The sequence below is a fragment of the Helianthus annuus genome, chromosome 10 (genome assembly GCF_002127325.2).
Source record: "Helianthus annuus cultivar XRQ/B chromosome 10, HanXRQr2.0-SUNRISE, whole genome shotgun sequence".
Lineage (NCBI taxonomy): Eukaryota > Viridiplantae > Streptophyta > Magnoliopsida > Asterales > Asteraceae > Helianthus > Helianthus annuus.
Genome location: NC_035442.2, coordinates 179210330 through 179223275, shown reverse-complemented (window position 1 = coordinate 179223275; position 12946 = coordinate 179210330). Strand labels below are relative to the sequence as shown.

The 12946-nt window shown below is 36.5% G+C and overlaps 2 protein-coding genes across 4 annotated transcripts; one reads left to right on the top strand and one right to left on the bottom strand.

Annotated features, from left to right (window-relative positions):
• Window positions 1–403: 403 nt before the first annotated feature.
• Window positions 404–4571, top strand: LOC110886894 (probable N-acetyl-gamma-glutamyl-phosphate reductase, chloroplastic). Of its 3 annotated transcripts, none has more exons than XM_022134768.2 (12): window positions 404–494; window positions 597–722; window positions 1117–1224; window positions 1302–1388; window positions 1509–1559; window positions 1628–1699; window positions 2479–2598; window positions 2692–2752; window positions 3772–3851; window positions 3948–4037; window positions 4139–4267; window positions 4344–4571. In XM_022134768.2, exons 1-12 carry the CDS (start codon window positions 432–434, stop codon window positions 4449–4451), a joined length of 1095 nt encoding a protein of 364 aa, XP_021990460.1. In that variant the 5' UTR covers window positions 404–431; the 3' UTR covers window positions 4452–4571. The 3 variants fall into 3 exon arrangements, with proteins under 3 accessions (XP_021990460.1, XP_021990462.1, XP_021990463.1); XM_022134770.2 differs by having other exon boundaries at window positions 410–494; window positions 1312–1388; window positions 1509–1530; XM_022134771.2 differs by having other exon boundaries at window positions 410–494; window positions 1676–1699.
• Window positions 4572–5094: 523 nt separating this feature from the next.
• LOC110886895 (probable glycosyltransferase At5g03795) lies at window positions 5095–8621 on the bottom strand. The gene is made up of 4 exons (XM_022134772.2): window positions 7902–8621; window positions 7690–7820; window positions 6553–6901; window positions 5095–5898 (listed from the first exon to the last, which is right to left on the bottom strand). The coding sequence occupies exons 1-4, from the start codon at window positions 8451–8453 to the stop codon at window positions 5230–5232; spliced, it is 1701 nt and encodes a 566-aa protein (XP_021990464.1). The 5' UTR covers window positions 8454–8621; the 3' UTR covers window positions 5095–5229.
• Window positions 8622–12946: the final 4325 nt, after the last annotated feature.

Sequence of the window (12946 nt, the reverse complement as noted above, 5' to 3'; positions counted from 1 at the left end):
TTTTCTTTCTCTTTGAGGAAATGAGATGTGTTTCAAAGTAAAAATAAATATGAAACCTGTTTTCCTTGATAGCAGAAGGCCATTCGATTTGATGGTTCTGAACGCTATATAGACTGCAAGATCTAAACCTTAATGTGTGAATATTAACTCAAAAAAAAAAGGAAATCCTATCTATACGGTCGTATACCATTATACGACCCGTATATACCATTATACGACCCGTATAAAGCTATATACGATCATGATTGTTTTAACATGGTGTATACGGGCCGTATACATTTATACGGCCCGTATGCGTCCACAAATTTTATCAGTTCATTTTATTCTGTACGGATGTATATCACCATAATAAAACAAGATTTTTGCACGTATTAATATTATCACACTTCCATTAACCCAAAGCGTTGTTATTCGTTCTCGCCGTGTAGAAAATGAATTCGATGGTTACCCAGCGTTCTGCTTTTATGGATGGACGATGCCTTGACAAGTTTCAGGTTCGTATTATACAAAAAAAGAAAAGAAAATGTAATTGGTTGATTTTGATTAGGATTTTTAGATATTTGATTCTAATTAACTATTATGTTTTGAATTTATAGGAAAAACCTAAATTGTTGATTGCTGGGAAAAGGCATGTGAGGGTTTCAGTGGTATCCTCATCTCATAAACCGGATCATTCTATTAAAGTTGGCATCCTTGGAGCGAGTGGATTAACCGGTGGTCAGGTGCATCATCTATGGGAAAGAAGGATCAAATACAAAACAATCTTAACCTAGGAAGTGTTGGAAACCGGGTCAAACGAACTCCGGTTGACCTCATTCCAGGCTTCCAGCAACGTTGGAACCAACTTGTCGAACCCTATTCAAATATATACAGTGTTTCGCTTTTAGGGTTTAGATTTTAGCATTTTAGGTTTTAGCTTTTACGGTTGGTTTAGCTTTAGGAGTTAAGAGCATTTCTTAGGTTAATCGAAGTTCGTTTGACCCGGTTTTCTACACTTCTTAGGTTAAGAACATTTTGTACCCGATCCTTACCCTATCTATCTATCTCTCTCTATATATAAATGCTTGAGTTCAAAATTTTCTCTTAGTTTAACTATAGACTAAATTTTATTTCTAGCTTATTCCATTCATTGCAAAGCATCCTTTTATGGACATAACTCTGATGACTGCTGAAGACGAAGCTGGTCAATCAATTGAATCCGTATTTCCACACCTCGTCATGCATGTAAGTAAGCTTTTGTTGCAAATATCTTGCAATTTGCAAGAAGATCTTTCAAGACGGTGATACATTGTTGTTTGTAGGATATGCCAGACTTGGTTGCTATACAGGATGCGGATTTCTCTGGTGTTGATGCTGTCTTCTCTTGTTTACCGCCTGGCGCAAGTCAGGTTTTTGTTAATTATATGATGATACCAATTTCAGTATCATATTTTATCAGCTGTTGAGATTTTCGTAGTCAGTTACTGATGGGTTGTTGTTGTAAACTACTATTACTATTCTTATTGCAGGAAATTATCAAAGGTCTTCCGAGTAGGTTAAAGATTGTTGATCTTTCTGCGGTACTTTTTGGCAAATAATATGTTCTTCGGCACTATTACTTTTTGAATATAACGTTAAATGTTTGCAGGATTTTACACTACGGGATGTTAATGACTACGTTGAATGGTATGGTCAGCCTCAGAAAGCACGAGAGTTGCAGGTACAGTTTATCCTATCCTTCAAATATGCTAACAAAAGTAGAAGTTGCCTAAAGCTTGTGGATATCTAGCATGTTGTAGACTATGTCGCTAGACGTCCCAGGTCAGTGAGTCAACTGGGAAGTTGGGGGTATTCGGTCTAGGTGGGGAGTACTCAGATATGGTGAATTATAAAGAAAACTAATTATTACGAGATTATATTTGTCAAATACCATAATTTACTAATATTTATTACTACAAAATACATGAATATCAATATTAATCAAAAGGATACATGTTCAAATACTAAAGTATTTCAAAGCGAAAATCCAACTAGAATTAGTGAACAAAGTGAAAATCCGAGCTAAACCAGCTAAGGCCGACTTTCACCGATCCCGCCTATATTTGGCATACTACCAACTATATTTGGCATACTAGACTAAAGTCGGCACGGTTAGACTCTGCGGGCCGCCTAGGTGCCGAATACATGGCCGACTAGGCCAACTTTTGCAACACTGGTTGTAGACACTATTTTACAATTGGTGCACATGGTTCTGTCTAATTACTAGAAGTTCCAATTTCAAGCGATTTCAGGTTTTTTAATGGTCAATGGGTAAATAGAAGTGGACATGTACCAAATGGGTATGAAGACGTCCAAAGTGTATTTCAATGCATACAATATACTAAACCACTTTACCAAAAAAAACATGGATTATCATTGTAATATTAGTATTATTATGATTATTTTTTGTAAGCGTTTTTAGGTTATGTAATTATGTTCATTTTGCTAATTTGTTTGCAGAAAGAGGCTGTTTATGGCCTAACAGAGATACATAGAAAAAAGATCCAAAGTGCACGTCTTGTTGCAAATCCCGGATGTTATCCTACTGCAATCTTGCTTCCTCTTGTTCCCCTAATCAGGGCTTGTTTCTTGTTCTCTTTTGCATTTAAAAGAGCATCATAATAAATTTATAAAAGCGATCTAATAGATACATTTCCTTTATGATGATGACAGGCTAATCTTGTTACATCTGAACATATTGTTATTTTCTCGAATTCTGGAGTTAGTGAAACAGGTTACTTATCTTAACCCTTTCTTCCTCTACACATTTGTCGTATCTTGTATTTAATCAATCAAGTGTGTAAACTTTATAAATGTCCAAAGTGAAGGCCAAAAGTTACCTCACATGTGTTTTAATTAGGGCTGTAAACGAACCGAACGAACACGAACAAGGCCTTGTTCGTGTCCGTTCGTTAAGGAAATAAATGTGTTCACGAACGATTCATGAACAGTTACCGAACGAGATTTTATGTCCGTGTTCGTTCATTAAGGAAATGAGCGTGTTCACGAACACAAATAAATTTGACGAATGCGACGAAGGATAAAGGTGGATGGCCCAGAGAGTAGCACTAGAACTTGAATTCCTTATTGCGGAATGGAATTCAACCGTATTCATCGATGTAAATAATAAGAAATGAAAGGGAAATGGTGCATAAACAAGGTGAAACAGGGTTTTCCAAGTTTAATTCTTAGGGTAATAAAATAAATATAAGTTTAATAATATAAAAAGTATAGATAAAATATATGAAAGCACAAAAATCTTTCATTAAAACTCAAACATGCGAACATAAACGAATGCAAATGAACGAATGTTCACGAACACGTTCACGAACACCTTACCGAACGTTCACGAACACAATTGAACGAACGAGACCTTTGTTCATGTTCGTTCATTTAACAAATCGAACGGAATTCCTTGTTAGTGTTCGTTCGTTTATTAAACGAACGAACATAAACGAACTTCCCGCCGAACGGTTCACGAACTATTCGCTGAACGTTCGGTTCGTTTACATCCCTAGTTTTAATTGCTTACAAGTAGCCCATTTGGGGTCACTAATATACAATAGTGGACCCGGAAAATTTTTATATGGGGTTGAAAAAATTTTAGGGTTAAATGTGCATTTGCTAACATAAAATTTATTCAGTCTGGATCGGGTCGGGTTGGATCACATTAACAAATAAAAATTATACAGTCACGATCATCATATTATATGTGATGGTAATCTGTTTTCTGCTCTTTTGGCTTGGTTTCAGTGCCTGAAATTGATCAAGAACTATCCGACGCTGCAAATTCAAAAGTAGCTGTTAGCTTTATTTCTACCCAAAAGCTAATTGTAAGAATTACTTTATTGAATTGAAAAGGATTGCTATTCTTACCTAATATTTCATTAATTAACCCATTTTTCTCACTAACCCGTCTTAATTTGCAGAGCCAGGGCTTGGTTTTGGTTATACATGTACAAATGGCTCCTGGAGCTTCAGTTGAGGATTTAAAGCAACACTTGATAGAATTTTATGAGGTAAAAAAAAGCCATTTTACCGAATTGAAGCAACTTTTGAGCCTATATGATTGGCCCGTTGAAATGGCCACCTCTAATTTTGTATTTTGTTACTCGTTTAGAAGGAAGAATTTGTAGTGCCGCTCGCAGGTGATCAAGCTCCAAACACCAAAGACGTGCAAGGCTCTAATAGTTGTCATATAAACGTCTTCCCTGATTGCGCTCCTGGGACAGCTATTATCGTATCAGTTGTATGACGCACACAAACCATGCTTTTTGCTAAAAATATTGTGTTAATTATTTTTTAATCTCGAATTATGTTTGCAGATTGATAAACTTGTAAAGGGAGCTTCTGGTCAAGCTTTACAAAATCTCAACTTGATGATGGGATTTTCTGAAAACGTTGGGCTTAGCCGCGTGCCTTTACCGCTTTAGATTGCTTTATATGCCTTTATTTTCTTGGTTTTGGTATGGTAGTATTTATGGAATGATGTCTATATTTGTGTGTTTTTATGTTTAGATGTTCTAAATTATAAGATTTGTTTCCATAAACAAGTTAGTTTGGTGTTCAAGTTTAGGTTTGGGGGTGCAAACGAGCCGAGCCTGAGCTCGACCAGACCAGGCTCGAGCTCGTTTAACATATGAAAGCTCGAGCTCGAGCTCGGCTCGATTTGAGCTTTATTTCTAAAGCTCGAGCTCGGCTCGGGCTCGACTCGTTTAGCATTTATTAATTAATTTTTATTAATTATAATTGTTGTTATACATATAATTTAGTTATTTTTTATATTTATATAAATGGTAAATATTATTATTTAAATATATGTTTAATATATTAATAAAAAATATATAAAAAGAAAGCTCGTTAAGGCTCGCGAGCCGGCTCGAGCTCGATAAGCGAAGCTTGGGCTCGGGCTCGTTTACTAAACGAGCTTGTTTTTAGGCTCGGGCTCAAGCTCGAGCTCGGCTCGTTCGAGCTTTTTTTCGAGCCGAGCTCGACTGCTCGAGTAGCTCGGCTCGTTTGCACCCCTAGGTATAAATACTTAAATATTTTGCTTTTACAGTAACCATTTTCAAAAGGTTAAATCACATACAGTATTTACATAACTAACAATGTTGTTACAATCATCAATGCACAAAGTACAACCGTAAACTTATTCTGTACAGTTGCACAACACAAGTATTCACAACATTAGCAACTGTCAATACAACAACACTATCTAGGCTTAAACTGGAAAATCCTATTATACCAAATAGAGTGCAAAATCATATGAAATAAATCATACTTAACACCCTTCACATTCCATAAAAAATGCCTTTGAACTTTCTTCACTCCATGTTGCAACTCCCGGTATTTCGAATCACTGATTCCCGTAAGTATGTTTTTCAACTCGGGTATATCTTTCTCCGCTACAACAACCGAAAACGCATCCCAGTTTAACACCTCGAAAAACGGAGGGACGAAATTGTCCGAAATGATAACGGGCACACACTCGTAAAATATCGCCTCAACGACCCGCGGGCTGTTCACTTCGTACCCTTTCGGGCAAATGCAAAACTTGCTACTTTTCATATGTTCAATGTAATTCATCTTGCTAGCAACGCCAGGTGGCATCGGGCCGAATATCTTCATATCGGGATCTTTGTTGTTCCAATATTCGAGTAGGATTTTACGTAAATACCCGTGGATGTTTCCCGCATAAAAGGCTAAAATATTCCGCTCAGAAGCGGGTTTTCCGCCAAGGTCACGGAGCGGGTTTCGGGCAGATCGGACGTAGCATTCGGGCAGGGAGATGTCTCTCCCGATCTTGAAACCGGTGGTGACATCAGCGTTGCAGAGCGCTTTCATGCAGTGTTCCATATGGTGCCTTGTTTCATAGGGAGCCTACAATGTACAAGTTAACAACACGTAAAACGATTGTCCGGTTTTGACCCGTTTACTTAAAAGGGCCGATTCGAGTTATCTTTATTTATTTTTTTTTAGTAAAATGCCGTTTTCGTCCCTGAGGTTTGGTCAGTTTTGCGATTTTCGTCCGAAGGTTTGTTTTTCCGCATCTGGATCCAAAAAGTTTGAAATCTTGTCATTTTCATCCGGCTCGTTAACTCCATCCATTTTTCTCCGTTAAGTCAGGGGTATTCTCGTCTTTTTGTTAACTTAAAGAACAATTCGGTCTTTCGAATACTTGTACATTATGAGAAATGCTTGTATCTAAAGTGAAAAAGACCGAATTACCCTTTAAGTTATCAAAAAAGACGGAAATACCCCTGACTTAACGGAGAAAAATGGATGGAGTTAACGAGCCAGATGAAAATGACAAGATTTCAAACTTTTTGGATCCAAATGCAGAAAAACAAACCTTTGTACAAAACTGGCCAAACCTCAGGGACGAAAATTGCACTTTACTCTTTATTTTTTCATCTTTAACGGGTCAAATAAGAAAAATTGTCGACTATTATTGAACTAGTTTGGGTTAACCCAAACGAACCGACCCGTCCATTTTGCTAACTCTAATAATAAAACAATGCACAAGAAACTTACCCAATCATGGCAAGCAACAAGAAAATGATCTGCTCCACCGGTTCTATTCCAAAAAGGGTATTTAGAAGCGAGTTTTTCTGCATAAACTTTCAAAAACTGTCTTAAATTTGTCCGATTGTGGGAATTCCGAACATATAATTTGTGTTCTAGCATTCGTGCACTAAACGGCATATAAAACAAGTGAGCTTTTCGGGGGTCTTTGACTACAAACCGTTTGTTACCCTCCATAAGCTTCATGAACCATCCCTCGGAGGCATATAATCCCTTAAGTATTGGTTGATGAAATATCGGTCTTTCTCCTTCTTTGTATACGTACACTTTAAGTGTACGTTCCATGAGTTCATAGCTCCTGTGGTACATGTTAACGCATTAGAGGGTTCTAGTTTTACATTTGTACGCACTATAACAGCGATCGCTACGGTCACTATAGCGATAGACAGCGGCCTTTAAATTTTTTTTTTGTTTTTTTAATAGAGTTAAATGCCATTTTAGTACCTGTGGTTTGGGCCATTTTTCCAGTTTAGTCCAAAGGTTTCATTTTTCGCATGTGGGTCCAAAAAGGTTTCATCCTTGCCATTTTAGTCCACTGGGTTAACTTTATCCATTTTTTCTGTGAACGAGAAGGGCAATTCGGTCATTTTATATGTAGTTCTGTGAACTAGAAGGGCAATTCGGCCATATAAAATGACCGAATTGTCTTTCTCGTTGACAGAAATAATGGATAAAGTTAACCCAGTGGACTAAAATGACAATTCTGAAACCTTTTTGGACCCACAGACAAAAAATGAAACCTTTGGACTAAACTTGCAAAATGACCCAAGCACAGGGACTAAAATGGCATTTAACCCCTTTTAATATAAATAACAATTAAATATAGTTATAAAATAGCTGGACTTTAGGTTTTTGTTAAATATACATGTAAAATATCGTATATACCAGGGTATTTTGAAATAATATACATATAACCTTTTTTTTAATTTTTTTTTCTAGTCCATTGCTATTTATCGCTATTCGCTATGTAGCATATGAGTACGCTATCGCTATTCGCCATTAACAACTACGACTGTAACTCTTGAAATGCCACAAGGTGCAAGCCATAGTTTGTTTAATTAAACGGAAAGTGAGATTAGGATTAACCTTTTGAACATTGTTACATTACGGAACACAGGAGCATAAAGTTCTTGATCCGTTATTCGGGAGGGCGCTTTGGTAATTTGCATCTTTGCAGCAAGAATCTCTTGGTCCCGTGGCGAAGACCATCTTGGCCTCTGCAATGCAATACAAAATCAATTACAAACCGACATTTTCATACAAATTCAAAACAGATTCAACAAATTCGACATCCATACCATAGCTCTTGACGCCCTACGATTCCGAGCTAACAAACGCTCCATTTGGTCAATGTACATGACCGATTTCGGTGGCATCAAACACCTCATTCTCTTCACATCATCGGTTTGAAACAAAGCATACTTCTCGTTAATCGGAAGAACTTGACCCTGTGATCCATTCCCAGACTTATTGACAACAACCGGTGGTTCACCGACAACCATCAAAATCTTCGGGTCGATAGAAATATTACTATTTATTGAAACCCCATCTCCAAGATTGTTACTTAAGTCTACAGAGATCATTTCCTCAATAAAAACATGATCAAAATCTCTGCTTTTGACAAGTTGAAGACTTTCTTGTTGAAACTCGTCTTCTGAAGTATCCGAATTCGACATTTCGGTGAAATATGAAGGGTTATTGTGGCCAGGTAACAGAGATAGAACAGCAGTTCCGTAAGGAAGCATTAGTGTTTGGCAAAACAAATGGATTGTAGCCACTAAACCCACCATTAAAACCCATCTTCTTTGATGAACAATTTGGAACTGAATTGGGTGTTTGTATTTCTTCATACTGAAGAACAAAATGAACAAACAAACCCTAGAAAGTGTCGGTCTTGATGAAAGGAAATAAGCTGAATTGCTGAAATGATTCTTGTTTTGTTGTTGGAAAGTGAGTGTGCAGTGGAAGATGATTAAATTAATATGAAGGGCACGGGACCCTATGCATACTTGGAAACAAAGACCAATGATTTGTTCGAAGAACATGATTTATATTATTATTATTCCAGGGTGGAGATACAATAGGAAGTTTATTTGGCTAGGAAGGATAGGAAGTGATCTTGACCATTCATTAAGTTAATCAAGGGCTAAGATTAAATCAGGGAAATTGAAAAGAATAAAAGAGGCGCGTGAGTTTGTTCAAGGGCATTCTAGTCAATCCAAGCCAATAGTTTCTCTCTCCTCCAATTCCCCCCCATTTTTTAAACGTTAATAACTCTTTCATACGACATTATTTTTTTATAAAAATTGCACCAAAAAAACGAGCGTTTTTTTTTCTTTAAAACGAGTATACTATTGCTATATTTAAAAAAAAAAAAAAATTAAAACCCAGTTGCGTAAAACGCAATAGAAAAACCACCAGTTACGTAAAACGCAATGAAAAAAAAAAACCTAAAAAATGACATTTTTCTAAAACGCAATGCACCAAAAACACAAAGAAATGACTTATTTGTAAAACGCAATGGCCAGAAAACACACAGAAATGTCTTATTTGTAAAACGCAATGGCCAGAAAACACATAAAAATGTGTTCTACCTAAAACGCAATGCACCAAAAACACAAAGAAATGACTTATTTGTAAAACGCAATGGCCAGAAAACACACAGAAATGTCTTATTTGTAAAACGCAATGGCCAGAAAACACATAAAAATGTGTTCTACCTAAAACGCAATGCACCAAAAACACAAAGAAATGACTTATTTGTAAAACGCAATGGCCAGAAAACACACAGAAATGTCTTATTTGTAAAACGCAATGGCCAGAAAACACATAAAAATGTGTTTTACCTAAAACGCAATGCACCAAAAACACAAAGAAATGTCTTATATGTAAAACGCAATGGCCAGAAAACACTTAAAAATGACTCATTCTAAAACGCAATGGACTGAAAACACCTAAAAAATGTGTCACTGTGAACTGTCTGAATTGTCTACGAATTACTGTCTTCGAAATGAGCCAATTGATGCAGCTCAACCCCAGCCAGGGGCTCTGCCCCTTGGACCCCGCCAGGGGCTGCCGCCCCTGGGACCCCGCTACCGGGGGCTGCCGCCCCCGGACCCCCGCAAAGATTGTAAAACGCAATGACTAAATCAAAAACCCAGATCATGAAAATGAAATTAAAGAATTTCTTACATGGATCGAAGCCGATTTCTTCATCAATTGACAAATTTTGAATGATAGAAACACTTATCAACGCTCGAATCGAACGAATCGAGTGATTATCTCCAAAATCACCGGAAAAAACGAGATTTTTTTATGAAATTAAACTGGGTTTTCTTCAAAAAAAGCTAAAGAACACGTTGATCGGGTGCTGAATCATTGATTGGTGATGAAAATCGCACTATAATGTAGTGATTATTGAGATAGAAAGTGAAGAAATAGTTGAAGATGGTGGGTTTTGAAAATGGTGGGTTTTTGAATTTACTGGGTTTTGAAAAAGGAAGAAGAAGGAGTTGGATTGACTAAAATACCCTTTCTCTTTATTTTAAAATTTGCCACATGTCATAATCCTATGGCTTCCTATCCTTCCTAGCGAAAATTAACTTCCTATTTGATCTTTTCCCTATTATTCCATATATAAATTATCAACTTCCTTGTGCATCATCACTTGTACTCTATGCTTGGGGAATTTTTCAAAAAAAAAAAAAAAACTTGATTTTCCACTTTCAACCTTAAAGTTTTATCTTTTACATTTTGATCCATTCCTTAATTTTCCACTTTCAACCTAAAAGTTTTATCTTTTACATTTTAACCCATTTGAAATTTTCACTTTTGACTCAAACTTTTTCATCTTTTGTAATTTACCACAACACTTTATTATTTACAACTTTGGTCCTCCATACTTTTTATCTTTCGCAAGTTTTTCGTTTTACGTTTCGTTCTAAATTTTGCGAGTTAACTTGTCGTAGCGTGCATGTGAGGTTCAACGTTTTTGCTCTATTTCTCCATATTTGACAGACCCGTCGCAACGCGTCCATTTTTTCCCTTTTGAAAACTTTGCCGCAACGGGCGGGTCTTAGATCGACTAAGTTATTATTTTCTACGTTTTACGTTTCTGGTTAATTTCTTCGCATTAACACACTGTAACGGGTGTGCGTGGTTCAACGATTTTTGTCTCCTTTTCGTTCAGTGTAATTTTTACCGTTTTATCTATTTTATTTTTACGATGTTGAGAGTCGATGTCGTTGTCGCATTGGAGCTACTTGGCATGGTTTTACGAACGTTTATAACCTATTAAATTGTTTACTAATATTTTGTTTCGGTTTACCCCTATACTTCCTTTACTTAAAAACTATTTTTTATTTGCATATTTTATGTACGAGTATGTATAAATATTATTTCTTCTGCATTCCGACGTAAACTTTTTTTATAGACGAGTCAGGTCAAATATAATACGTCTTCATTTAAAGAAACCATTTTTACGTGCATATTTTTATGTATGTTTCGTATAAATTCAAGTTATTGTTTGATATGAATTTCATTTACTTTACGTTTGATTCAATGACAATGTTTATACAAGTTACACTGAGTTTAACTGGATTCGTCGAAATGTGTGTTTTCATATGGTTAATGCATCATATAATGTTTGGACTAATCCATTCAATGTTTACGATGTACCCGCGCCGCAACGCGGGCGGGTCTTAACCCTAGTTTTAAGTTATTTTGCAAGTTTAGTTTAAAGGTTTGGAACATTGTCATTTGAGTCTAAATAGTTTTTAATGTTGCCATTTTAGTCCATTAGTTAACTCCGTCCCTTTATTCTGTTAACTAGAAGGGCATTTCGGTCATTTTATATGTAATTCTGTTAACTGGAAGAAAAATTCGACCATATAAAGTGATCGAATTACCCTTCTAGCTAACATAAAAAATGGACGGAGATAACCCAGTGGACTAAAATGGCAACACTTGAAATTATTTGGACTAAAATGACAACATTTCAAACCTTTAGACTAAACTGACAAAATGACCCAAACCACAATGACTAAAATGACATTTAACTCTTAAATTAATTACCCGATTTGTAAGGGAAAACAGCTCAATTTTGACTTCATTGGGGTTTTTCTAAATTCATTAGGCTATAGGGTGTGGTCATGACCCTCACGACCACCATGACCCTCCATGTTAGTGCCATGTAACTAATCTTTAATCCACCATCCAAAACCACTACCCTAAGGGTATGGTCATGACCCAAACCATTAGCCCTTTATTTATTATCTTTGTCTAAACAAAAAGGAAATGATTTGTTGAAAAATGGAAAGGAGGACCATGGTTGCCATGGTTTAATCCATGCAAACCATGGTGGATCAATCAAGGGGGTGGTGTAGCCTTCCATTCATGTTCCTAGGTGACAAATCATGTCCCAACCATGATCCCCACACCCTATAGCCTTAAGGGGTTTTCCTAAATTCAAAAATCTTTGTCTAGATATTGTTTGTTTGATTCGCAATCACCAATCATCATCACACTCTATAAACGGAATTGTGTACGTACTTTTTTAAATAATCCAATTTTGAGATGGTGTTGTACATAATCCTGAGTAACTTAACACTTTTAACTTCTAAGTCAAATTAGACTGCTTGGTATGAGGCTCATGTAGGTGACATGTGGGCAATGGAGGGTGATGATGACGTGACGCTGATGTGAAGAATAACAATGGAAAAGAGGTTAGTCACCATAACGTTCAACCTTACGGATTCAAAGCAACGGTAATCGTAACAATAGCAACAACACTAATATTCATAAGAGTTAAATACACAAATAATCTTCTCGTAAGATTATATTGCAGTATTGGCCTTCTCCCTTGTCGAAAATGTAAGGGTTTGCCCCATATAGTTTGCCACCCATAATACATTTAGTATTTTCAGTAAAGGTTAATAAAAGTTATGTTGAAGCTTACGTGAAACAAATTTTTTACCCTTCTATTTAAAAAATATATAAATATCACAAACACCCCTTCTTCTAATATGCATACACAAATAGTAACAAAAAAAAAACACCAACAAGATCGACCACCACCCCACAACTACAAGCACAACAAGAAATTAAGAACCCCCACCACCATATCAATAGTAGTACTGGTTGGACCTAGAAATTATTTGCTGCGAGTGCGTATGAGTGGTTCAAGCATATTTTCAAGGGTGCGGTCAGGTTTTTTGCCTAAAAAATACACTAATTTTTTTCAAGGGGTGCGCCCGCCCACTCTGGACTTCACCTAGGTCCGCCCCTGAGTAGGACCACCATAAAACAACAACCATAGCAACAAAAACACCACCACCATCAATAG